Below are 27,918 nucleotides of genomic sequence, written 5' to 3' on the forward strand. Positions count from 1 at the left end.
TTTAACGACGTGGATGATCCACAGCAGCACAGCTCAGCTGTACTGTGTCTCTGTGGCCTGTAGATAGAGCTGTTTCCTCTGCTTCTGGATTTGTACAGCCTGTTTACAAACTGTTTGATTAGCTCTGATTTTCACAGCTTCCAAAGATTTAACGAAAAACGTTATATATATATATATATATATATATATATATATATATATATATATATATATATATATATATATATATATATATATATAATATTTTTTTATAAAAAAAAACAAATAAAAACAAACAACAAAAAAAGTGTTCATTCTAAATTAAACTTGTTTGTCTCATTGTTAATTAAGATTTATTACCATCATATCGTTATGTTCGTTATTACAAATATAGTATTTATTTATAATCGAACAGTTTTGGGGTTGCCAAAATAATGATGTTAATTGGTTGGTTGTTAGGAAATAGGCGGGATCTCAGCTGACCTCGATTGTTCATTGGTTTTTTGGAGCCTGAGGGAGGGATCCTGGTTGCCTATTGGTTAGTTGTTGGGCCACTGGGTGGGGCTCAGTTTGAACCGGTGTCCCGCCGCAGATGAAGATATCAAGTTTCTTCAGGACAGTTAGCATTGGGCTAAGCTAGTCCTCCATCATCAGAAGCCTGTCAGCGGAGAGTTTTGAGAAAGTGAGCCGCTCCTGGTTCCTGTGGTGGCTTTTACGGACCGACACCGCAGTGTTTAGGCGGTTATTATCCCCGGTGTTCTGCTGGGTTTGTAACCGTGGCGATTTATCTTTGTGGAGAACTTTAATAGCGGAAAAGTGAAGCGGTGTCATGGCAGAGGGAGCGGACTGCGCCCCAGTGAACGCCGCGAAGAGGAGACAACTAGCGGGGAGGAAGAGCCGACAGAGCCAGCAGAAGAAGACCTCCAGTAGCCGGGTACGATCTCATGCTAACAAAGCTAACTGTTAGCATCACAGTCCGTTAGCTCCGCTGGTGTTACAGGAGCTTTACTGTAGGCAGCGTTTTAAAGAATCAGGACAAAGTGAGCGAACTGTTAACTGATGAAATAAAGAACACGCTGTACCAAAACTGAGCAGTTAACTCGACTGTTTCAGGGCTAAAATGAACGATTTAAAAGTTTTTACAGCAACAGGCTAATGTTCACACACACACACACACACACACACACAAAGAAAGGCAGCAGGCCACCGGTGGAACAAAACCTGTGACACTGCTGAAAATAAAAGATAAATTAAACGTTTTAGATCATAAGTCACCGACAAACAGTGAAGGAGTAATAAACATGACGACAGATTGGACAGGTATTTGACGTCACATTGCGTGGCCTCCAGACTTAACACCAATCAGACAACAGTCATAATGAAAGAAGACTTATTTTGTTATACACTATTCAGGAGAGACACACTCGACTGTGTCAAAGATTAGACTCTTCTCCATCATCGTCATCATCATTGTCAGGAGGCGTCTGATTCATCCTGCAGCAGGACAACCAGTCCCAACACACGGGATCATGGAGAACTATCATCAGAGACCAGAAGAACCAGGAGTCCTGCAGCAGATGGTCTGGTCCCCTCAGAGTCCTGGTCTTAGTCTCATAGAGTCAGTCTGGATCACATGAAGAGACAGAGACTCTGAGACAGAAGAACTGAGGCAGGTTCTCCAAGAGGCTGGAACAACCTACCTGACAAGAACCTGAAGACCTGAGAGCAGGTGAACTGAGGAGACCTGGAGCTGTGAGGAGCTGCTCCACCTGTTGCATCTTGATTCAAGAGTCACTGAATTTTTTTATGTGCTTTTCTCGCCCAATCATTTCATGTGCGTGATGTATTTCTTTAATTTAGCGCCTAAATTAAAAAAGTACTTTAACTGCCTTGACAACAGCGACATGTTATGTCTAAGAGATAATGTGACAGCTTAAAAATAACAGAGCATGAACAGAAAATCCTCACATTTTAGAAGCAGTTTAACCCGCGAATATTTGAAATCTTCACTGGAAAATGATCAAAATGATTGATCAGTCAAAACAGCTGCCTATTATTTTTCTGTCAATCAGCTTATCAAAATTGCACACCTCTAGAAGGGAGGGAGTGTATGGCACAAATGGAAAAAAATGAAGGAATTAGAGTTTAATATGGTTCCAGACTGGAGGTGTTTCAGGGTTCAGTGAGCAAGCTTTAAATCTAAACTGTTTATGGGCAACCTGTTACCTGTTTGTACTGTTAGTTCTACAGAGTGATACACTGTTTGTTAAATTGTGAGATTTTTGAATGAAGTTTGGTGTGTGTCTGTGTCCTTTCAGGTTAGTTTGGAGAAGGTTCTGGGTATCACCACAGCTAGCAGCAGTGGTTTGACCTCTGACCCCAATTCTGGTCTCATCGCCTATCCAGCAGGGTAAGCCCCGCCTCCTCTGACTCACCTGTTTACTGGCCAAGCCCCCCAAAGACAGATTGACAGTGTTCAGAAGCACTGCTGAGTGTCAAATCAGAGGGTTTATCTCTGAACCATAGAAGAAGAAATGATCAGAGATGTGTCACTGTGGGAGCCACTTTTTTTCTTAACCTCACACTGGTACTTGGTGTTTTCCCAGCATGCATTTCTGTGTCAGTGTAAACATGAAGAGTTTGAACCTTGCTGATGAGATTGTATTTTGTGTTTCAGGTGTGTCATTGTGCTGCTTCACCCGAAGAAGAACAAGCAAAGTCACATCATCAACACGTCCAGGTAGATCCTAGATCTGTTTCACCTTTACCTGCTCAGGTTTTCAGCTGCAGTCTGAGCAGCATAAAACCCAGACAGGAGTGTCACAGGAGGAGAAGGATCATTCAGGGTGTGTTTCCCTTTCCTCAGAGATTTTTATCTGTCCAGCTGTGTTCAGCCTCCTGCTCTGTGTCACCTCTGTGTTTAATGCAGCTGAATTCAACATGTAGTTGTTCTCATGGTCATAGTTTTCTTTGTGTTGTCAGCAGAGTCAAGCCACAGTTTAACATCTGGATACAGGGCAGCCCAGACTGTGCAAAACTACAAAACATTTGGAACCTGGATCAGTCAGTAATTTGATCTCAGAGACACAACCTGTTAAACCAGCAGTGAGCCACAAACTGCTGCTGCTGAGAGAATCAGGATTTTATCATCATAACGTTTAATGAAATCAGCATGAACCAGGTGAATTACGACAGCTGTGTGATCAGCTGTATTGATATTTAAAATGATCAATCACCATTGTTGTTTGCCAAAAATAAACACAGTGTCAGTATTCAGTAATAATGAAAATACTACTACTGCTACTACTACTACTGCTACTACTGATAATAATAATAATAATAATAATAATAATAATAATAAGTATTATTGTTATTTGTATAGTTATCATAATTTTTTATCTTAGAGTACATGTGGACAAAGTGTTGAATTTGTAAACCAGTGATGGGTCAGACTGTTGATGTCTGACACTGATGACTTGGTGTTTCTATTAGGATTTAATATAAAGAGAGAAGAGAAAACATGACTGTGTGGTGACAGACGAATGACAGTGACAGCACTGAAGCTGCAGATTCATATTATCATCTCATAAACTGGTTTTAGAAAAATATACGTTATAGCCATTTTAGGACGCGAGAATTTCTAAAATATAAAATCATGAGGAAAGTTTATTTCTGCAAGACTATTCAGACAAAAGGCAACTCAAAGTGCTTTACAGAGGCGTGGAATACATTGAAAATTAAGATGACATTGAAATAGCATTTAAAATACAATAAAAACAAATTTGAATAAGTAAAATAAAAATCTTTGAATAAAGAAGTGCTGCATTGATAAAAGACAGTAAAAACAAGTGAACAAGCAAAGGATTAAAGATGTTATGTATGTGATTTATTGTTGACGTTTGAAATGAGCTGACAGTTTGAGCAGATCTCAAGTGTTCAGGAAACTGGTTCCACAGGTGAGGAGCTAAGATGATCAGTCTCATGTTTGACTTCAGCTCCTGAATCATCAGAGCAGCAGCTCAGTGACAACAGCTTCACTTCACACTGAGAACAAACTCTTCTTCTTTTAATCACTACACTCTGACTGTTGTATAATTGTCTCCTGATGGATCCTGTTGTTAACCTGTGTTGTGTTTGTGTTTCAGAAAACCCTTCAGTGCTCTGGCCTTCTCCCAGGATGGAAAATACCTGGTCACTGGTGAGGTAAGAGCAGAGACACAGGCATGGCTGATCAAATGTCTGAGGTGCTGGTGATCTAGTGCGACATCTAGTGGCAGTTATGATGAATTACAGAGCCTTTAAATAACTGGAGCATTTATTTTTTCATTGCTATAACATAGATCAGCTGGCTGTGTCTTATTGGTTGATTTAAAGTCATGTAAATATCATGTTGGGTCTTCCACAGTAATAAAAGACATGACCACAGGTGTTGTTCCTCACACCACAGAGAAACTGCTCTATGTCGAAGTTAAAAGCGCCTCTGTCGTGTTCTGACTCCACAAAGATTTTCTAAAATGACCTGGGCCTCAGCTGAGAGTCAGTCTGAGCTGCTTACTGCCTCAGAGCGTCTGCTACACAGTATTAGGTTAACAAGGGCCCAGTGAAACCAAACTAAGATGTTAAAAAAAGAAATTGACAATGGTTTAAAAGTGACTGTCTCTCTTGACCCATTGTTATCTTTGTTGACAGCTGAACCTCAAGGGACACATGATGTAAATCAGAGATATATATACTGCAGATACTTATCCTGAAAATGATAATAATGAAATTGAAGGATGCAAAACCACCAGCCATAACTCAGTGGGTGCAAAGACGGAAGCAGGTTTATATAATGCAATGAATGACGGCGAGTCTACAGCTGACAATTGTTGCTTTTATATTGATATATATTAAACATGGACGTGTGTCACACAATACCAAGATGTCTGAGTGAGATGGACTGTTGTAACAAAATGATGTTGTAAGAACGTCAATGAAAATGTTATTGTGATATTCCTCTATAATGTATACTGCTACGCTTCAAACGCCTCCCTGTAAGAATGGTTTCGCTGTTTACTTTAATGATGTCTATTTCATTTGTGATATATGTTTTATTTATTGTTTCATTTCTATCAATTATTCATGTATTTATCTATATTTATATATAGAGCTCACAGAGGAAGTGTGGAGTTCGTGTCGAGCCCTGAGCTCACTGCTGTGTGTGTGTGTGTGTGTGTGTGTGTGTGTGTGTGTTTCAGAGTGGTCACATGCCCTGTGTGCGGGTGTGGGAGGTGGGTGGAGCTCAGGTGGCGGAGGTTCAGTTTCATAAATACGGGGTTTCCTGCGTAGCGTTCTCCACCAACAGCTGCTACATCATCTCCGTGGGATATCAGCACGACATGACTGTCAGCGTGTGGGACTGGAGGGTGAGGACACACACAGTGACACTGAACACTCACACACACGCATACACACACATACTGTGACAGTTTTGGGTTCAGAGCTTTGTTAATTTTGTATGTTTTAGGTTTTGTTTTCTTTTTTTTTGTTTTTAAAAAGGGGTGCCAGCCAGGTCTCCCTCCTGGCATTTAGGATAGTAGGTCTTTGTCAATAGTCAGTGTGTTTATAGTTTTCACTTAGTCTTTCTTGTTTTTTTCTGGGTTAAAAAACAAACAAACACTTAATTCAGTTCCTTTCAGTTTCTGTCCCTTTTAAAATAACAATAATAATAAAGTTAAAATAGATAAATTAAGTACTGTTCCAACAGTTTAAAAATAGGAATATAAAAATCGGCACAAAAAAAAAAAAGTTCTACTCAGTCTTTCGTATGTCACAGTTGGTCACAGTCCCATCCAATTAGCTAATCCAGTGCAGGGTTCGGCTGCTGGTGTTGTGTGTACCTGACTGCTTCTGGGAACAGCTGAGTGTAGTGATCGTGGAGAGAGAAATCCAAAAGTGTACTGGAAGTGTTGTCGGTCCTGATGTGGCTGGAGGTTACTGGTCTTGGTGGACCCTGATCCATAATATGGGAGGCGTCTTGAATGGAGGTGCAAACCAGGAGCAAATCTGTGCGTCTGTTGAGTGTTTCCGGAGGTGTGCACTGATGACGGAGGTTTGTGGGTGTGTAGCATCATAAATCCAGGTTGTTACACACACACACACACACACACACACACACACACACACACACACACACACACACTCTCAACCAGTGTAACAGCTTTCGTAATGTCTAGAGCAGCAGCACCTGTTCAGGTGTCACACCAACACTTCTCTCTTTGTACTACACTGTTCATGTACTGCAGCAAAAGAACACTTCCTGCCTTGTTTGACAATATTGTTTCACAATAAAAGGGTTTTGATTTGTAGTGAGTGAGTTTAATTAACTGTTTATTGATTACTGTGTTGCATCTATTCTGATAATTCTATTAATCTATTAAAAAGTAATTTTTAAGCAAAAAATTGTCCAACACTCTGCTCCAGGTGACTCAGAGTGAACTGAATCTCTTTGTTTTGGACTGTTGGTTGAACACAACAGGACATATGAAGACATCTGTGATCTGGGAAAATTAAATAATAATAACAATTATTCACAAAAAACTGTCAGATGAGTTGATGGTAGAAATAATCACTATTTTCAGCCCTAACTTATACATGTTTGTGTACGTCTGAGACTGGATTGATTATAGATAATAAAATCTGAAAATGTGAGAACAGATCTCTGTGACGAGTTTCTATCATAAATACATTATTATTATATAAGAAAACATTTTGGTAAATATAATAAAATACTGCTACAGAGGCTTTGATGTGTTCGTTTAATCATTAAAGTGATATTTTGTCGTCTGTCTTTGTGTCTGCAGAAAGGTTCGATCATCGCCTCAAACAAAGTGTCCAGCCGAGTGTTTGCCGTCTCTTTCTCTCAGGACAACAGCTACTTTGTCACTGCAGGAAACAGACACGTTAAGTTCTGGTACCTGGACGCATCCAAAGAGCGACGGGTACCGTCCTCACCTCTGATCAGCCAATCACAGCTCAGCCTTTACATGCAGTGCAAAGAAACAACCTTCTATGTTTCTCTCTTCTCCCCGTACCTAGGTAAACAGCACAGTGCCTCTGATTGGTCGGTCAGGGTTGCTAGGTGACCATAAGAACAGCGTGTTCAGTGGGGTGGCGTGTGGGCGTGGTCTCACGGCGTCAAGCACCTATTGCATCACAAGCTCCGGCCTGCTGTGCCTTTTCAACAGTAGCCGACAGCTGGAGGCCTGGGTCAACCTGAAGGTCAGTGAAGAAACACCTGGAAGACAAAAACACCTGTGTGAATGAAGAATAAATAAATAAATGAAATAAAAAAATGAAACACCTGTACAACTTTAAAAAACACACAGGTGGACATGGATAAAATTTAAAAATAAAAAATGAATTAAAACACAGCACCTGTACAAATGATAAATAAATAAATATAAACTAAACACCTGCACGAATTTAAAAAAAGAAAATAAAATGAACTAACACCTGCGTGAATAAAAAATAAATTAATATAAACTAAACACCTGCACGAATAAAAAGATATAAACTAAACACCTGCATGAATAAAAAAATATGAACGAAACACCTGTATGAATTAAGACAAAAAACACCTTTTAATTAAATAAATTCAATTCTACAAAAAAGTGAATAAAAAGAAAATGCCTGTATACAGAAGCATATTGCAGCCACGCCAGAAAAAACAAATCTATATCACATTATAAGGTTAAAAGTTAATTGTAATAACAAGATGATTTTCATGTTATAACCTGATAATTTCTATTAAAACATTAAACTGTTTCACGTTATAACCTGATGAACTTCAAACTCATGTTTGAATGAGGAAACAGTGAAAATAAGGAATATGACTCATTTACAGGATTTGATCAAGTTCTACTTCATGCTTGTGTTGAGACATGGAGAGACTATGATACAAATGACCCCTCTCTCCTGCCGTAGTCAAGTAGACAACAAGCTACAACCTAGTTTCCATCAAAAGAGAAGAAAAAGCAAAACAGATAAAACAGAAATATTTAATATCTCGTATTCAAAGAAAACCAGTGCTGCTATAACCAGTCTGAAAAACATCACACATGAAAAAACACTGTTCACTAAAATCATCAAGTTCATTATAAAACACCACAAACAGAGAAAAAACACAACATGTTTTATTACTCATGGTTATTTAATGTAAATCTTAAAGTAACAAATCGAATAATAGTGCCTTTGTTGTCTTTGTGTTGTTGTTGTTGTTGTTGTTGTTGACAGACGTCGTCGGCCAGTTGTCTGGCCGTCAGTGAGGACTTTATCTTCTGTGGTTGTGCTGACGGTCTCATCAGAGTGTTCAGTCCATCCAACCTGCAGTACATCACCACCCTACACCGACCTCACCGGCTGGGCGTCGACCTCACTCAGAGCGTACAGCACTGGTACAAATACTGCCAACAAATACTGCAAACACACTGACAGAACCACACATCAGTCCTCTGATCTCTCTGCGTCTGTTCTCTACAGCCTGCTACCTGCCAGTCCAAGTGCTCAGTACCCTGACACGCTTGCTCTGACCTTTGACCCCACCGCTAAACACCTGACCTGCGTTTACAACGACCACAGCGTGTACGTGTGGGACGTCAGAGACGTGAGGAACGTGGGGAAGCTGTACTCCGCCCTGTACCACAGCAGTTGTGTGTGGAGCGCTGAGGTCAGTGACACGAATACTGCCAGAAGTACTACTACAAGTACTACCAGGAGTAGTAGAATATTTTGGTAATACTGAGAATACCTCCAAGACAGTAGAAGTACCAGTTACCCTGCCAGAAATACAACCAATACTCATACACATCATACAGAAATACCTCCAATAATGCAAGTACTTGCAGAATATCAGAAATTCTTTCAGTTGTATCAGAAATACCTCCAGTACTACCAGGAATACTTTAGATACTAACAGAACTATTTAATTCATACTATAAATAATAGTAGAATCTGGGTCCTGGATCTCAATCCAGTCTGAGATCAGGTCTTGTTCATGCCGGACCTCCTCAGTCTCTGATGTGGCTTCTGAGCCGGCTCTGGTTTTTGTCCTCAGGTGTACCCGGAGCTTTCGGACGGCTGTCAGGCCTGTCTGCCTCCATCCTCCTTCCTCACCTGTTCATCTGACAACACCATCAGACTGTGGCACACTGACCCCCCCACCGGACACAGGAACCTCTACAGCAACGTGAGACACACACACACACACACACACACACACACACACGTACGTACAGAAGGTGTGTTTTATCGGTGGTGTCTTTCAGGACCTGCTAAGGATCTTGTATGTTGGGGAGAATAAGCAGCACCTGCAGGCAGAGGGGGAGAGGGGGGAGACAGCAGGGGCTGATGGGAAGGCTGGGATCAGAGTGCTGGGTATCAGCCCCGATGGACAACACCTGGCAGCTGGAGACCGCTGTGGGAACCTGCGGTGAGACACACACACACACACACACACACACACACACACACACACTTGTACTTCTGTCTTTGTGAGGACACTCATTGACATAATGCATTCCCTAGCCCCTTACCCTAACCTTAACCATCACAACTGAGTGCCTAACCCTAACCTTAACCTAAACCTAATTCTAACCATAACTCTAAAACCAAGTCTTAACCCTCAAAATGTGATTTTAAGGTGTCTCAAAAAGTGAGGACCGGCCAAAATGTCCTCACTTTCCCAAAATGTCCTCACTCTGTTAGTAAAATACTTTTTTTGGTCCTTACTATGTAGCAAGTACAAGTGTACACACACACACACACACACACGTACGTGTGATGAGCTGTGCTGACATTTTCTCTGGGTTCAGGATCTTCGGTCTGGAGTTTCTGGATGAGTTGGTGAAGATCGAGGCTCATGACTCAGAGGTGTTGTGTCTGGAGTTCTCACCCACATCCACAGGTAAGACCACAGGTCAAAGGTCAAAGCAGAGACTGAGGATAAACCAGGTTCACCATCACTACTGAACTTCACATTGTTAAATTATAATTATTACATAATGGAATCATGTGTGTTATATTATTATAACATGTTTAGAATTATTATATAATATAAATGAAATATAAATGAAACTTGTCATAACATCATCACACTATTATTATATCACTTTACAGTATTTTATATTTTATTATATTCTCTACAATCATATAAGCATATTTTTTGTTGAGATATATATATACAGGTGCTGGTCATATAATTAGAATCATGAAAAAGTTGATTTATTTCAGTAATTCCATTCAAAAAGTGAAACTTGTATAATGAATACATTCATTCCACACAGACTGATATATTTCAAGTGTTTATTTCTTTTAATTTTGATGATTATAACTGACAACTAATGAAAACCACAAATTCAGTATCTCAGAAAATTTGAATATTGTGAAAAGGTTCAATATTGAAGACACCTGGTGCCACACTGTAATCAGCTAATTAACTCAAAACACCTGCAAAGGCCTTTAAATGGTCTCTCAGTCTAGTTCTGTAGCTACACAATCATGGGGAAGACTGCTGACTTGACAGTTGTCCAAAAGACGACCATTGACACCTTGTACAAGGAGGGCAAGACACAAAAGGTCACTGCTAAAGAGGCTGGCTGTTCACAGGGCTCTGTGTCCAAGCACATTAATAGAGAGGCGAAGGGAAGGAAAACATGTGGTAGAAAAAAGTTTACAAGCAATAGGGATAACCGCACCCTGGAGAGGATTGTGAAACAAAACCCATTCAAAAATGTGGGGGAGATTCACAAAGAGTGGACTGCAGCTGGAGTCAGCGCTTCAAGAACCACCACGCACAGACGTATGCAAGACATGGGTTTCAGCTGTCGCGTTCCTTGTGTCAAGCCACTCTTGAACAAGAGACAGCGTCAGAAGCGTCTCACCTGGGCTAAAGCCAAAAAGGACTGGACTGCTGCTGAGTGGTCCAAAGTTATGTTCTCTGATGAAAGAAAATTTTGCATTTCCTTTGGAAATCAAGGTCCCAGAGTCTGGAGGAAGAGAGGAGAGGCACAGAATCCATGTTGCTTGAGGTCCAGTGTAAAGTTTCCACAGTCAGTGATGGTTTGGGGTGCCATGTCATCTGCTGGTGTTGGTCCACTGTGTTTTCTGAGGTCCAAGGTCAACGCAGCCGTCTACCAAGAAGTTTTAGAGCACTTCATGCTTCCTGCTGCTGACCAACTTTATGGAGATGCGGATTTCATTCTCCAACAGGACTTGGCACCTGCACACAGTGCCAAAACTACCAGTACCTGGTTTAAGGACCATGGTATCCCTGTTCTTAATTGGCCAGCAAACTCACCTGACCTTAACCCCATAGAAAATCTATGGGGTATTGTGAAGAGGAAGATGCGAAATGCCAGACCCAACAATGCAGAAGAGCTGAAGGCCACTATCAGAGCAACCTGGGCTCTCATAACACCTGAGCAGTGCCATAGACTGATCGACTCCATGCCACGCCGCATTGCTGCAGTAATTCAGGCAAAAGGAGCCCCAACCAAGTATTGAGTGCTGTACATGCTCATACTTTTCATGTTCATACTTTTCAGTTGGCCAACATTTCTAAAAATCCTTTTTTTGTACTGGTCTTAAGTAATATTCAAATTTTCTGAGATACTGAATTTGTGGTTTTCATTAGTTGTCAGTTATAATCATCAAAATTAAAAGAAATAAACATTTGAAATATATCAGTCTGTGTGTAATGAATGAATACAATATACAAGTTTCACTTTTTGAATGTAATTACTGAAATAAATCAACTTTTTCATGATATTCTAATTATATGACCAGCACCTGTGTGTGTGTGTGTGTGTGTGTGTGTGTGTGTGTGTGTGTGTGTGTGTGTGTGTGTGTGTGTATATGTATGTGTGTGTATATATATATATATATATATATATGTATATATGTATGTATGTATGTATGTATGATATATATATATATATATATATATATATAGAAACTGCATAAAAAGGAAAATAAAAGAAATAAGATCACAAGAGTCTCTGATAGAAGTGTGTTGTAAGAAGGAGTTTACAGGATGTTGTGGACCTGATTTCTTCAGACTGGTCTAGTCTCAGTCCTCAGACCTTTATCTGTAGTTCTAAATCAGATCCTCAGAACACGACTGAAGCTGACATTAAGGTGAAATCTCTTTTTCTCTGTCAGAGAACAAAACTGCAAACTCTGCAGCTGTAGCTTCACTGACACAGGGTGTTACCTGTGATGTGATGTCAGAGTTGTGTGAGCTGGTTGTGAATCAGACATGATGTGTTGTGTATTTGTCTTCAGACTAAATCGAGGACACACGTCACCATCGTCTGTCCTCAGACTAAAGACACTTGAGGAAGAGCTGCTCCTGTCTTCTACTCACCGGCTCTTTACTCTGCTCTCTCTTTTTGGATCTTAGTGTGTCAATGCAGATGTGACACCTGAGTAATGATTGTGTTGTTTCAGGTGTGAAGCTGTTGGCGTCGGCCAGCAGGGATCGACTGATCCATGTCTTCAACCTGCAGAAGAACTACAGTCTGGAGCAGACTCTGAACGACCACTCCGCCTCCATCACTGCTGTCAAGTTCACAGGTAAACATGAAGGGTTAACGCTGACACAGGAAGCAGGAAGTTCAATAATATTCAGCTTCCTGCTCCTCTTTACCTGTCACCGGTGTTCCAGGTGAGAGTCCAGAGGTTCGAATGGTGAGCTGTGGAGCTGACAAGAGCATCTACTTCCAGACAGCTGAGCAGGTCAGTCAACACACACACACACACACACACACCCCTAAAGAAATCTGGTGTCCTGTTTGACCTTTAAACTCCTGATAAAACACACACTCCTGTGATTCCCTGCATCTGGATCGTGGTGTGGTCTTCTATGTCGTGGTCCAGACAGAGGAGGGTTTGTCGTTCTCCAGGAGCCACCATGTGGTGGAGAAGACGACGCTGTACGACATGGACCTGGACTCCACGAGGACGCACATTGCAATCGCCTGTCAGGACCGAAACGTCAGGTAGAGGAAACGTTTACACCTGAGTCTGATGGTAGAAGATACAGATTCAACTCTGACTGAGCTGTTTCTGTGTGTTCAGGGTTTACAACGTGGAAACTGGGAAACTGAAGAAGTGTTTGAAAGGCTCCTCCAGTGACGAAGGAGCTCTGCTCAAGGTGAGGAGAGGGCTATTCATTATTGTGTATCATCATCGTCATCCTCATTTAATCTGTCAGTTCTCATCCATTCCTGATAAGTCATTTAAAAGTCCTGGAACATCACAGATTTGCCTCATAAAAGCTGGAAAATTATGAAATGTCCATGAAAAGTTTAGAACCTGCAACAAAGATCTGATCAGGTTTTTATAATCTGTCATATGATCCTGGTTTCTGTGTCACGGCTTCAGAGCCGCTGCAGTTAATCCAGCTCAACCTGCTGATACAAATACAGTGAAACTTTATTGATCTGGACTGAGTCACAGGAAATGGGTTTTATTCTCAGAACAGATGTGACAGTGTGAAAAGTTCATGGGACATATGACAAAAACATATTTCAACACATGTATTTATAATCATGTGTTCACTGTCATCACACTGGCTCTGTTCACACCTGTTTACATCTGTCCAGACCTGTTAAGACCCATTCAGACCTGGTTTTAACATCTGTCTTAGGTGATCTTATCACAGGTGGTCAGCTCTAAGTTCAGGTGTGAACACATTAAGGGTGTATTTGAGATCCAATCACTCAGACCACATTCTGAGGTGGTCTGGGCCACACTGAAGGACTACCTTCTGGGGCTGATTAATTAATGTAAATATTATTAAAATCACATCAGCTCGTCCAGATCACAGGAGCTGCAGGTTTTTGACATGTAATAAATAAAGTGTAGTGGTTTTACAGAGACGCCGTGGCCCGTAAATCATCTCTCCAGACGTCAGTGACATGTTTGGTATAGTCCACAGATCATTTTTATTTTTTCAGTGAAAGTGAAATTCAAACATCACCACTCCCTAAGATTGTCACTCATTTCACAATATCTCACACGATACCAGTGACATATATCGTTCAGCCTTACCACCACCTGGAGAGAACACCTGAGACTTATGTTAATGCAGGTGTGAACAGGCCTCTCTGTCATGTGACTTCACTTACAGCAGACATAATGTACCACCTGTGGTTATAGTTCAGGTCAGGCTGTTGGTGCACTCTGATATTATAGAGACAGAAGTGATAGAGGAGTCCGTGTCTGAGCTGGTATCAGGAAACTATAATGTTGTGTTGTGTTCAGGTTCAGATGGACGTGTCCGGAAGCTTCTTTGCCACCAGCTGCTCCGATAAAAACATCACCATCTTTGACTACGAGTCAGGGGAATGTGTTGCCACCCTGTTTGGACATTCAGGTGAGTAAATCCAGCTCACCGGGAGGGACGTGTCCTGTACGCGGAGTTTAGAAGACCTGGTGTTTTTTTTCATCTAGCAGCTCAGAGTTTATTTGTATATCCAGATAAAAAAGATGAAGGTAATTAATTATCAGGTAAAAATGACTCTTGGTTTGATGGCTGCTCACCTGCCTATTTGTTTCCTCAGAGATAGTCACCTGTATGAGGTTCAGCCAGGACTGCAGACACCTCATCACCGTCTCAGGAGACAGGTAAACTGGTGTGATGTCAGGAGACAGGTAAACTGGTACGATGTCAGGAGACAGGTAAACTGTCAGCTGGTGTAGATCACTTTTAAACTCTTTGATGATTCTTAATGTGTTTAACTCTGTATGTTGTATGGTTGTGTCTGTGTGTGTGTGTGTGTGTGTGTGTGTGTAGCTGTGTGTTTGTGTGGAGGCTGGACTCTCAGATGACAGCCACCATGAGGAAGAGGCGGGGCCTCAGACTGAAAGGTGCACCTCAAACCTGCAGCCGCAAACAGCCGGACATCAGGTGGGTGAGGAGTTAATAGGATCATTTAATCTGATTAAAGTTTGTCAGGTTTGAACCTGGTCACTGCTGTTGTTTCAGGAGGGAGACCTTCATCACTGTTCCCTCCTCTCAGCTGCGTCACATGGAGGAGGTGGAGGTGAAGGAGGAGGGAGGGGCTGACCTCAGGACTCCAGGCAGACTGGACTCTGCTCATGGTGAGGAGGAGGATCCAGATTTAAACACAACACAAAACATTTGGCGCATCATAAAACTAGAAATACGACAAAGGAGACCCCGAACTGTTGAACAGTTGAAATCCTGTATCAGGCAAGAATGGGACATTTCACTTTGAAACCTCCAGCAGCTGATCTCCTCAGCTCCCAAACATTTACATAGTGTTGTTAAAAGAAGAGCTGATGAACACAGTGGTGAACATGACCCTGTCCCAATTTTATGAAACATGTTCCTGCATCAAATTCAAATTGAGCAGATATTTTTCATAAAACAATAAAATTTCAATATTTGATATGCTGTCTTTGTTCTATTTTCAGGTAAATGTGGGTTTACGGGATTTGCACAACATCACGCTCTATTTTTATTTACATTTTACACAGTGTCCCAATTTCTTTGGAACAGGGTTGTAGTCAATTAGAGCAGAGCTGCAACACTGAAAGCACGAAGTGGATGAAACTCAGTCGAGCACAGAGGATCAGTTTTAACAGAACTTTGTCCCACTGTGGCAGGACATTTGTCTCTATATCACCATTAAAAACAGTGAAGTCAAACACACACACAGACACACACACCCTTCACAGCACGTATTAACTGCTGCAGTTTGATCAGGTTTATTTTCTCTGATCTGATCCAGTAAAATATTCCTGATCAGTCTGGATATTGATCGTGAGGATGTTTGTTCTCTCTCTCTTCAGCCTGGTGTAATCTCTTATAACCCAGCAGGTCTGTCTCAGTCCTCATGGATCAGGGTCTCAGGTCTCTCTGTGGCTGATCTGTACTTTCTCAGTCTGTGTGTGAGTCATGTTGTCTGTGTTTCAGACGCTCAGCTGCTTCAGACCAATGGAAAACTTCCCATGTGGTTCAGAAAACTGGTCAGTCTGATGTTTATCAATTATAATATTGATCAGTTAACAGATAATCAGATAGATTTTCTTCCTTCAGATAGACAGTTAAGGTGTGTGTTGTGTGTTCAGCAGGGTCAGGGTGGAGCCTCTGTCGTCCAGTCAGACGAAGAGCCTCGTCAGGTACGGAGTCGGTGGACAGAGCAGCTGAACCCTCTGACCATCTGCTCCAACTTCTCCCCAAGTCCCACCAAGAGTCAGGAGGAGGAGGAGGAGGAGCAGAGGGAGGAGGAGGAGGAGGAGGAGGAGGAGGAGGACTTCCACCCTCAGAGTCTGGAGAGTCTGCTGGGAGAGGAGGAGGAGGAGGAGGAGGAGGAGGAAGATGGAGAGAGGGAGGAGGAGAAGGAGGTGAGTACATCTGTAGAAACACAAGAGGGGTCCAGCAGGGGTTTGAGGTTCTGGTCCTGAAGTGGTCCCTTGATGGTTGATAAGGAAACATATCCGCCTGCCTCCTGCACAGGTTCTGGACTCTAAACAGCTGATTCTCTCAAAGTTACGACCTCCGACAGATTTCGACTTTTTAAATTCCTCTTGAACCTTTGTAGATGTAGTGTTTAAACAGTGATGAGCTGCTGTGGACAGAGTCAACAGAAAAAAAACATGTTTTAGACACTTTTAAAAGATTAATAGCAGTTGAAGTGTTTGTTTTTTTCTGAATATTTCACACCTTTATCTGCTGTCAAACAGACCTTTACTTTGGAACTACAGTTTGTTAACTGTAGTTCCAAAGTAAAGTGAGCACTTCAGCTGATATTATCTTTTCTCTGTGGGCGCGTTTATAAGTGGCTCCAGAATGTTTTTCCGGATGACCCCGTCCACAGCAGCTGATCCCTCTGAACTGAATCTACTGAGGTAACAACCTCACACAACCACACGCCAGAAAACCTGAACTGTCACTTTAATGTTGGATCTGTATTGAGTCTGGGAATAGGAAGTGTAACTGACTACTCAGTCTCCCATAATGCAATGCGCAGAGGAAATGGAGGAGCTGTGCAGAACAGATAACTGACTGTGTGTGATGTTCAGGTAGTCCAGACTGCAGGTGAGGAGAGGAGCAGCTACATCCTGTACCCTAACACCAGCACCACCAGCGACAGGTGAATAAAACAAACATCACCTGTGTGTGTTTCAGTGTGACTCACACTCGCTCTAATGATCACTGTCTGTCTTTTCAGGGAGTTTGATGTTGAAGCTGTGACTGACCACCGGCGCTCTCTGACCCAGCTGGAGGTTAGAGGTCAGGGGACGGAGCCAGTGTGGAGTACTCAGCTGAGTCCAGACTCCGCCTGCTCTGAGGGGTCTGCAGGAAGTCTGGAGCAGCAGCACGACCCCGGTTAGACCTCAGATTCACACAGAATATATGACTTGATGCTTTTTATCACAGGAGATACAGTAAAACAATTACAAATCATCATCATCATCATTGTTATTGAAGTGTCCTCTCCTCTGTCAGACACAGACTCTCTGAGTCAGGGCAGCTCTGTGGGCAGTTTGGGTCTGGAGGATGACGAGGACAGAAACTCTCTGAAGAACCACTTTGATACTCTGGCCTCCAGTCTGAGTGAAGGTATGAACAAATCATCATCATCATCATCATCATCACCACCACAGAGTCAGAGTTGTGAAGTGTGAGCTGGTTCCTGAGGTGTTTTTCCTCTTTCTGTATCTCGGTATGTTCTTAACTGAGCTACTGAATGTTCTTTGTGAATGAAACAGGAAATCAGTCTCATGTCCTCACTTCTTGTCCCCTGGTCCTGAGTCTTTGGTTGTTTGAATATGTTTCTGGTTGATGACTGAAATCGGGTCTGCATTTAACAGCAGCTCAAGACATTTTCAGGTTTATTCTCTGACATCAAATCCCTCAGTAAATCCCTCAGTCCTGATTCCTGGAGCTTCTCCGTCTGTTAAAAAAGGCTGGTTGCTAACAAGTGTCTAAATGAGACGACAGAGGTTGTCGGGATGTTAAATGTCATCAGTCCAACATGAAAACTGATCTCCTCACCAGTCCACCTTTACAGCCTTGTTGTGTTTCTACTCTCACTCTTACAAACAATGGAGAAATCCTATTGGCTGTTTGTGGAGGGAACCAGGTGATGATGACTTCAGGGTTGGACTACAGAAATACATCATGACTGCAGGACAGTATTGAACCCAGAAAGTAATATGACCATCATGATGTTCATGTTCTGACAAGTTTGAATTACTTCCACTTTATATCTGATGTTATCAATAAATACATTAAAGATACATCATCAATAAATATCATCATATCATCACAGATGAGCAGAGCTACAGCGATTGGTCAATCAACAAAACATTCATCAGCGGCTGTTTTGACAATCGATCAATCTTTTCCTTCACATGACAGTAAACTGAAAATAGACACTTAATCAAAGTGCTGCAACTGTCAATCAATCAATCAGCAGCTGTTTTAAAAATCAGAAATTCCAAACGTGAAATGTGACAGTTTCAGCTTCTCAGATATTTCTGAGTTGTAGATGAAATGCGACTTATGTCTGTATTGGTTTATGAACCGAATAATTTACTGAGTAAATTTATGAATAAATAAATTGATTAATAGAGGAAAGAATTGACAAATAAATGTATAATTAAGATAATGTTTGATCAGGTTTATAGTTGACCTCTCCTTCAGTTTTGTGTGTTGTCACACTGAGGCCTTTGTGACCTTTGACCTTTCAGAGAGGTTTGACACTGACCTGAGGACTCTGCAGCCTCCAGAGGAAAAACACTTCCTGAACCCCCGACTCAGCATCTCCACCCGCTTCCTGTCCCGCTTCCAGGACAGAATCAGGTCTGTACCCACAACTTAGGCTGTTACCTTTGACCTGGAGTGGTCACTGTGTTTGTCTGGCAGTTGTTGTCATGGCGATGACTGTTTGTTACTGCTCTGTCTTCAGGACATGGCCAAGTCGAGCTCCACCTCCTGTCTCCATCCCGACCAGGATCTCAGAGGAGAAGGACCTCAGCAACACATCGGTACACACACACACACACAACACACACACACACACACACACTTGTACTTCTATCTTTGTGAGGACACTCATTCACATAATGCATTCCCTAGCCCCTTACCCTAACCTTAACCATCACAACTGAGTGCCTAACCCTAAAACTAACCCTAACCTTAACCTAAACCTAAACCTAATTCTAACCATAACTCTAAAACCAAGTCTTAACCCTCAAAATGTGATTTTGAAGTGTCTCAAAAAGTGAGGACTGGCCAAAATGCCCTCACTTTCCCAAAATGTCTCACTCTGTTAGTAAAATACTTTTTTTTGGTCCTTACTATGTAGCAAGTACAAGTGTGTACACACACACACACACACACACACACACACACACACACACACACACACACACCTCATTGCCTGCTGCTGTTTATTTCAGCAACACATCAACATGGCCGTCATGTTTGTTCAGGAACATCGTCTCCTAACGAGTGTGTGTGTGTTTGTGTGTTGAGGCAGGACATCCGTCCACAGCATCAGTCAGACTGACCATTCACAGACCTTTAGACACGTGTTCATGAAACTGTGGTTTTCACTGTTAACAGAAATATTTCTATAGCATGATATTGAAGGTGGATGCAGTACATTATTTTATCGTACTGCAGTGTGAAATGGAGGCCATGACATTACAATAAACTTAAAGGGACATGGTTACAACAAACACTAAACGATTATTATTATTATTATTATTAGTATTAGTATTATTATTCAGAATCAGAATCAGAATCAGAATCAGTTTTATTGCCAAGTATGTTTTCACATACAAGGAATTTTTTCTGGTGATTGGTGCAATTGATCAGCAACAGTGGGGCTCTCTAGCCTTGTTGATAAGGATATTGTGATATTATATATTACTAATAATAATATTAGTATTATTATTATTTTTATCATCATCATCATTAGCTTAACATTTCTGTTTTTAATCACCCTTCCAGTGAAACATTTATATTTTTCACATTTAACTTTTAAGTCACATAATTTCAACACATAAAAATCAACATGTTTGCAACAATAAAATATTGTAAATGAACTTTTCACCTGAGCTGTTGTTCTCTCTTCTGTTTCTGTTTGAACATGGCCGAGATGAAGTGAATGTAACACCTGAGCAACGTGACGTGTCATGGTTGAGTTGATAACGTTCACATTTTAAGATTGGCTTCCTCTTGAGAATCATTGAGACTAAACGTTTGTTTTCAGGTGAACGTGGAGTCGAGCAGCGACGTGGGATCAGCAGAGTTGACTAAGAAAGAAAACAGCAGCAGTGGTGAGTCAGCCATGTTTCTCCTGTTTCTTCTGGCCTTGGCGACAGTCAGCGTCGGAGGCATCTTGGTTTTAGGTTGTCCTGTTTTCATGAGAACAATATCTTAGTGACACCATGAGGGAATTTCTTCACATTTGACACAAACATTCATTTGAAATCGAGGAGGAACTGATTAGATTTTAGTGGTCAAAGGTCAAAGTAAGAGTTACCTCACAAAACATGAGCCATTTTTAGCCATTACTCAAGACTTCACACAGCATTATGACAAAACTTCACACAAATGGTTGATATTTGATATGACTCAGGATGAACAGGATGTGATCTGAAACTAGTCTGAGCGGTGCAGACAAACAATCGTGAGGCGGTGATTGTGGTTTTCTGATTTTCAGATGAAATAACTGAAATACATCTGTAAACCGGAAGTGTGCAGGTGTGATTAGTTTTCCTGGTGTTACCACAAACACACAGGTGTCTCAAGGTGTTTCATGTCAAACACTGATGACGACAAAATTACATGAAGTTTATTAAAGAAAAAAGCTGTTTCCCTTTGTTTGTGCATGTGTATATACGTTGCATAAATGTTGTGATTATGAGTCAAGGGGTGAATTTATTCAAACATAACACAAACATCATTTATGTGGTCAAAGGTCATGGTGACCTTGACTCAAGAATCCATACACTAATTATGATAGATTTTAACACAAATGATGAAAAAGTCAAAGGTGAACCTGACTGTGACATCACAATGCGGCCATTGTTACAGTGTGATCTGAAACCAGTCAGAGCAGTAGGACTGGTTCAACTCAAGTTTGTGACTCAACAGGAAACAGGTCACACTCGTGTTCAGATCAGATCATGTTCACACATTTCTTCTTCTGTGAAAAACAGCAGATCGCTCTGAAACAAACTCTTCGGTTTCAGCTCCGTCCTGACGTCACAGTTCAGTTTAGTTTCATGTTTCACATGTTTTCACATGATACAAATGTTGTTTTCCCACTTTTTCAACCAGCACACACTGTTATTTATGTAGGTTGTGTATCATCCAGATGGAGTCACACAGGAACACACACACAGTCACCATACAGTCAACTGAGTCAACATACAGTCAACTGAGAGTCAACATGCCTAAGTCACCTGGCAATCATCATTCAGTCAACACACAATCAACATACAGTCAACACACAGTCAACACTCAGTCAACACACAATCAACACTCAGTCAACACACAATCAACATAAGGTAAACACACAGTCAACACACAATCATCATTCAGTTAACACACAATCAACATACAATCAACATACAATCAACACACAGTCAACATTCAGTCAACACACAATCAACATACAGTCAACAGATAATCAACAGTCAACTTATAGACAACACACAGTCAACTGACAATCAACATACAGTCAACAGATAATCAACAGTCAACTTATAGACAACACACAGTCAACTGACAATCAACATACAGTCAACAGATAATCAACAGTCAACATATAGACAACATACAGTCAACTGACTGTCAACACACAGTCAACACACAGTCAACAGTCAAAAGATAATCAACAGTCAATTTATAGCCAACATACAGTCAACTGACTGTCAACATACAGTCACCTGAGAGTCGACACAGTCAACTAAAAGTCAGCTCACAGTCAACAAAGTCAATATACAGCCAACACACAGTCAACTGACAGTCAAACAGCCAACTAGCAGTCAACACACAGTCAACTAACTGTTAACATATAGTCAACACAGTCAACAGATAATCAACAGTCAACACACAATCAACATAGTCAATGTACAGTCAACACATGGTTAACTGACAGTTAACATATAGCCAACACATACACTCACCAGCCTCTTTATTAGGTACACCTGTTTGTTAACGCAAATCTAATCAGCCAATCACATGGCAGCAACTCATTGCACTGAGGCATGTAGACATGGTCAAGACGACCTGCTGAAGTTCAAATCGAGCATCAGAACGGGGAAGAAAAGTGATTTAAGTGACTTTGAACGTAGCATGGTTGTTGGTGCCAGATGGGCTGGTCTGAGTATTTCACAAACTGCTGATCTACTGAGATTTTCTTGCACAACCATCTCTGGGGTTTACAGAGAATGGTCCAAGAAGGAGAAAATATCCAGTGAGCAGCAGTTCTCTGGGTGAAAAAGCCTTGTTGATGTCAGAGGAGAATGGCCAGACTGCTTCAAGCTGATAGGAAGGCAACAGTCAATCAAATAACCACTGGTTACAACCAAGGTCTGCAGAAGAGCATCTCTGAATAAACAACATGTCGAACCTTGAAGCAGATGGGCTACAGCAGTCCAATAGAGCACCTTTGGGATGTGGTGGAACCGGAGATTCACATCATGGATGTGCAGCCGACAAATCTGCAGCAACTGTGTGATGCTTTCATGTCAACATGGACCCAAATCTCTGAGGAATGATTCCAGCACATTGTTGAATCTATGACATGAAGAATTAAGGCAGTTCTGAAGGTAAAAGGGGTCCAACCTCGTATGAGCAAGGTGTACCTAATGAAGTGGCCGGTGAGTGTAGTGAACTGACAGTCAACACACAGACAACACAGTCAACTGACAGTTGGCTCTTTTAACTCTTCTGGATACGTTTCATATAAGTCCAGAGGCTCCAGGACGCTTCCTTTAAATGACTGCTTTATAACAATAAACAGCAGTGTGTGTGTGCGTGTGTGTGTGCGTGTGTGCGTGCGTGTGTGTGTGTGACCGCAGTGAGATGCAGCCAGTCCACCCTCCGTAGAAGAGCTTCCTGCATGATATCCCATCAACCCCTTCGCCGCCCAACACGCCGGCGACACACTGTGGTTGTCGTCCAGTGCAGGGAGACACTGGGAGGTGTGTGTGGAGTGCGGGATGGGTGGGGACACTCAGGTGTTAGGTGTTTCTTCTGGGTTTTCTCCTTGCAGTCAAACTCACAAGGTGTTGGCGTTGGTGGTAACCTTCACGCACCCCACTCCCCACCCTCTCCCACCCCCCAGAGTTCCCACTGGTTCTGGAAATCCAGGGACATTATGGAGGGATGTTGGAGTGAAGTCATTACCCAGGTCAAATGGTTGAGCTCTGTAGATGAGGTTTATTTCAAGGCTCTGGAGCAATAATGTAGAAACTAACTACTGGTATCATTATCGTAGTTTGGTGATGTAATGATTAATCTAAGTCCATAAAATGTGAGAAAACAAAGGTGATGTCTTTGGTAGGCAGGTGCCTCTGTCTAAACTCACATCATAGGGTCAGAAAAAATACTAAAACAACTGATCAATTATCAATAGTTGTCGATTACTTTTCTGTTGATTTAACTAAGTGATTAGTTCATTAATAGTTGCAGCTTCATATTTCTGAGGCTTCGTCCACGATCACATTTTAGATTTACAACGAAAAATGATATCTGTCCACACTGACACTCTTGAAAACACTTATCACATGACCATTCAGTACACTGAGCATGTGCGAGCCGGTGTAAACAGGAAGCAGATTGTCTCCTCTCAGTCGGTCAGTGACAGTAAATCCTCTGATGGAGTAACAGCAAAGACAGCTGTAGAGTTCAAATCCAGAACTGAACTGAACAACAGCTGCTGTGAAGACAACAAGGTCAGTAACACTTTCATTCATTATCCATGTTGTTTCACCACTGGTAGTCCAGGCTGATAACAGCCAATCAGGAGCCACCGTGGGTGTCTACGTCATTGTTTCCAAAGGTCTCTGTTTCTGTCCACAACAATGGAGTTTTAGACTAAAACGGGTCCAGCAGCGTTTCTGAAAGTCTCTGTTTTAGGGGCTGGAGACTCTGGAGGAGAGTGGATGGAGGAGGAAACAGAGAAGACGAGACAAGTTTAAAACTGAAACAAAGAAGAAGAGATGAGTTTAACATTAAAACATAGTCGTGTGGGCGGAGCCTGAGTGGAATCAGTCTGACTCTCAGCAAGAAAGAAAATTAACATAAGGAGGCCAAAGAACCTGAAGTGAACCAGAACTGAGATGATCACAACAAACACCAGATTATGTCTGATAACAAACTGATGATTGATCCTATCTGAACAGAGCTCAGGTGAACTTTGACCTGGAGGTCACAGTGGGAACTCTGTAGAAACACATTCACTGCTGCATTGAAGGTCACTCACCTGTTTACCTTCATTTATCTGTCATCAGAGTTCAGTTTCTGAACCACTTTTTCTTTAACCAATCAGACGTCACCTCCAGGACTCTGACAGCCCTCAACAGCAGCCAGCAGGGGGGGCTGCCACGGCTTGGATACCTGGGGACCACAGCCAGCTCCAGGGCCAAAGTGAGCCAGGAACCCCCCACCTCCTCCACCTCCACCCAGGAGGAGGACGAGGAGAATCAGTCCTCCTCTTCAGAAGCCCAGCCTCCTGCCCCCCTGCTGGCTGCTGGTCTGGACCTCCACAGCACCAAATCTGACCCCCACCAGGACCAGACCAACAGGTAAAAAAAAAAAGGTCACCACATTTAAATGCCTGTTCAAATTGTATCATTGTCGCCTCATACCCTGTATTAATGTTTGTTGTCGTCAGTGTTGCGCTGTCGTACCAGAGTTCTCAGCACTGTGTACCTGCAGCAAGCCCGCAGGTGGTGGCCACACCCACTGATGTGATGTCACAGGGTGGAGTCGGGAGGTGGAGTGTCAGCAGCGTCGAGGCAACGCCAACAAATCAAAACCAAACACTAATCGTGAGCCCTGCCCCCTCCATCACACCCATAGTCATGCCCACCACCTGTGACATCATCACTTCTGAAGTCACATTCACCTCTGCCTCTGACATCACCACCAGCTCCACCTCCAGGCAGGGGGACAGTCCAGGACAAGCTGAGACTAGAATACAGACTGATACAGGTAAGACAGGTGGTCACACTGACCCAGCTGGTCCCCTACAGACTGGTTTAACTGAAGCATGAAACTGGTTATCACCTGGTTCAGGTAACTCTGGTTCACCTGTCCAGGTATGAGTGAGTTCATGTGAGAGAGGAAGAGTTTTTAATTATAAACATCATCATCCTCATCAGAACCAACTATGTGATCTGAGGAGAAACTGAGACCTGAAGGTGAGTTCAGTTACAGTGATGTCATCAGGTGAAATTTGACAACATAATCACATGACCAGAATAAACCAGTAGAAATAATTTACTGATTAAAGTCAGACTGAGGATAAACTGTGAATAAGATGAATCATCATCAACTTTCTGATGATGATGATGATCAGAATCAGTTTTATTGCCAAGTATGTTTTCACATACAAGGAATTTTTTCTGGTGATTGGTGCAATTGATCAGCAACAGTGGGGCTCTCTAGCCTTGTTGATGAGGCTAATAGCAGATGGGAAGAAGCTATTTTTGTGGCGAGAGATTTTGGTCCTGAAGGACCGCAGCCTCCTGCCGGAGGGGAGTGTCACAAAAAGTTTGTGTCCAGGGTGGGAGGAGTCAGCTACAATCTTCCTTGCACGCCTCAGAGTCCTTGAGGCGTACAGGTCCTGGAGGGATGGAAGATTGCAGCCAATCACCTTCTCCGCAGAGTGGATGATATGCTGCAGTCTGTTATTGTCCCTCTCCGTGGCAGCAGCGTACCAGATGGTGATGGAGGAGGTGAGGATGGACTCAATGATGGAGGTGTAGAAGTTCACCATCATAGTCCTTGGCAGGTTGAACTTCTTCAATGAATGAATTCTTCACATCGATGATGTGAACATGTGATGAAGATCAGACAGTTAAAGTGATGTCAGACTGTGGAGAGAAGTAGTTGATGTGTTAGTTGAGTTGTGATAGTTGTGTGTCAGTGAGACTGAAATGTTCATTTCTAATAATGAATTATTGACCAGTGTGTGGATCAATGATCAAATACATTAGAGGTTTAGTTTTTTATTTCCAGTTCTGCTCACAGAGTCTCTTCATGTTATTCTGAGCTGCAGTGATGAAGAGGAGAGTCACAGCTTCATCACTGTCAGGAGTCTGTGGATTAATGAATCAGTTCAGAGGAAGCTTTAATAGTTCTGATGTAGTTATTTAGTGATAAACTCTCCTCTGTTTGTTATAGAAGCTCTGTTTTAAAACTGGAGACGTCACAAGGAAAGACTCCAACAGCAGAACATCCTCTGATCTATATAAACATCTACTGATCTATATTATTAGACTTTATTCTCAACTCTTTTGTCCCTGTCAGGATCCTGTAGACATGATGACTCAGTTTTTTCCAGGTCAGTAGTTTGGCTGTTGACAGGTTTTGATTTGATCTGGAGCATGTTGGGAGTTTAGCATCAGTTACTATGGTGATTGACCTCCATTTATCCTGCTCCCATGTTGGAAAGCTGCTAGGCCTACATCATTACCATAGCAACCCATGCAGATAGGTTGATGACATCTGGACACAGTCAGTCCTGAAGATCTGGTCTCAGAAACAAATCAGTCCAACCGAAGACTGTAAAGATCTTAGTTCATCTTAAGGTACAATGAATGTCAAACAAAAAATCTTAAACCATTACAACTCATTTTTAATTGTTATGACTTTTTTATCGTAAAGACAGGTAACCCCGCCCACCACAGGCAGCTAACCTCCTGTAATGTTGACTCCTCCCACCAGCACCACCCTCAGGAGAAAAATGCTCAGTGTGTTCAGACTGAGAATAAATCAGGATGTTTCTTGTTGCAGGATCAGGTGACGATGAGGAGCAAGTCAGTCTGCAGCAGTGTCAGCAGGTGGCCAACGAGCTGAGACAGACGGCGAGACGAGCTGTACACCTTTACCAACAGGTGCTGTACTGACTGTTTGAGTCTGTCTGGGTAAATCAGTTGTCCTCAAGTCAGCTGACTGACGACACATCCTACCAGTTCAAAAGACAAGTAGAAATATTCTATCAAATATTTAAAAAGGAAAAAGTTTTTAATTAAAGAAAGTATTAAATAATTAAAGTGAGCTGTTGATGTAATTATTAGATAGAACAGAGTATGAGACTCTTGTTTTCTTTTTTCTTTTAATCTCAGATTTGTTTTTGTTTATATCTCTGTCAAGCAGCTCCATGTGTCACCCCGTGTTGCAGAGTGGCATCTTCAGATGTCCTCTGTCCTGCAGGAGGCGTTTGACTTTGTTCACACTGAGCTGCAGGCTGTCCTGCAGGGAGAGGGGCGGGGCAGCACTGCCCCCTCTGGTCAACTGGAGGATGACAGGACGATGTCTCTGCTGGAGAAATACTCAGAGCTGCTGGTTCAGATGACCCAGAAAAAACTGAACCGAATCTGATCCAGAACCAAAGACTTTTCTGTGTGTATGGAGGCTGAGAGGGGACAAAACTCACTTTAACGTCAACCTGAGTGACAGAGTGCTGCTGTTCATTCAGCTCAATGAGTGACAGATTTTAGAAACATCAGTATTAAATTTAAAGCACCTTATGTTTGTTTTATGGCAGCAAACTGTTTTATTTGTGTTTTAAATCACGATCACTGTGTTTGTACATAAACTGTAGTTTTATATGTTTCTTAATAAATGTTTAATATCTCATTGAATTGAATATTTCTTATTTCAGGCTTGATCTA

The 27,918-nt window shown here is 41.9% G+C and overlaps 1 protein-coding gene across 3 annotated transcripts; it reads left to right on the top strand.

The window, feature by feature from the left end:
- Positions 1–517: 517 nt before the first annotated feature.
- On the top strand, positions 518–27,883 carry wdr62 (WD repeat domain 62). Of its 3 annotated transcripts, none has more exons than XM_071496629.1 (33): positions 518–913; positions 2,298–2,389; positions 2,657–2,719; positions 4,125–4,182; positions 5,217–5,384; positions 6,822–6,959; positions 7,057–7,239; positions 8,254–8,414; positions 8,500–8,686; positions 9,074–9,205; positions 9,285–9,448; positions 9,831–9,922; positions 12,466–12,591; positions 12,683–12,753; positions 12,895–13,016; positions 13,096–13,171; positions 14,284–14,395; positions 14,583–14,646; positions 14,816–14,929; positions 15,008–15,123; positions 15,962–16,014; positions 16,120–16,392; positions 17,071–17,141; positions 17,220–17,377; positions 17,498–17,611; positions 18,745–18,856; positions 18,963–19,041; positions 20,274–20,340; positions 23,095–23,217; positions 24,567–24,822; positions 24,912–25,231; positions 27,038–27,138; positions 27,401–27,883. In XM_071496629.1, exons 1-33 carry the CDS (start codon positions 809–811, stop codon positions 27,623–27,625), a joined length of 4,296 nt encoding a protein of 1,431 aa, XP_071352730.1. In that variant the 5' UTR covers positions 518–808; the 3' UTR covers positions 27,626–27,883. The 3 variants fall into 3 exon arrangements, with proteins under 3 accessions (XP_071352730.1, XP_071352728.1, XP_071352731.1); XM_071496627.1 differs by having other exon boundaries at positions 519–913; positions 16,117–16,392; XM_071496630.1 differs by lacking the exon at positions 23,095–23,217 and having other exon boundaries at positions 523–913; positions 16,117–16,392.
- The last annotated feature ends 35 nt before the right edge of the window (positions 27,884–27,918 follow it).

This window comes from Trachinotus anak, unplaced genomic scaffold (assembly GCF_046630095.1).
Source record: "Trachinotus anak isolate AG129_WGS33_773 ecotype Australia unplaced genomic scaffold, CSIRO_AGI_Tana_v1 ptg000014l, whole genome shotgun sequence".
Taxonomy (NCBI): domain Eukaryota; kingdom Metazoa; phylum Chordata; class Actinopteri; order Carangiformes; family Carangidae; genus Trachinotus; species Trachinotus anak.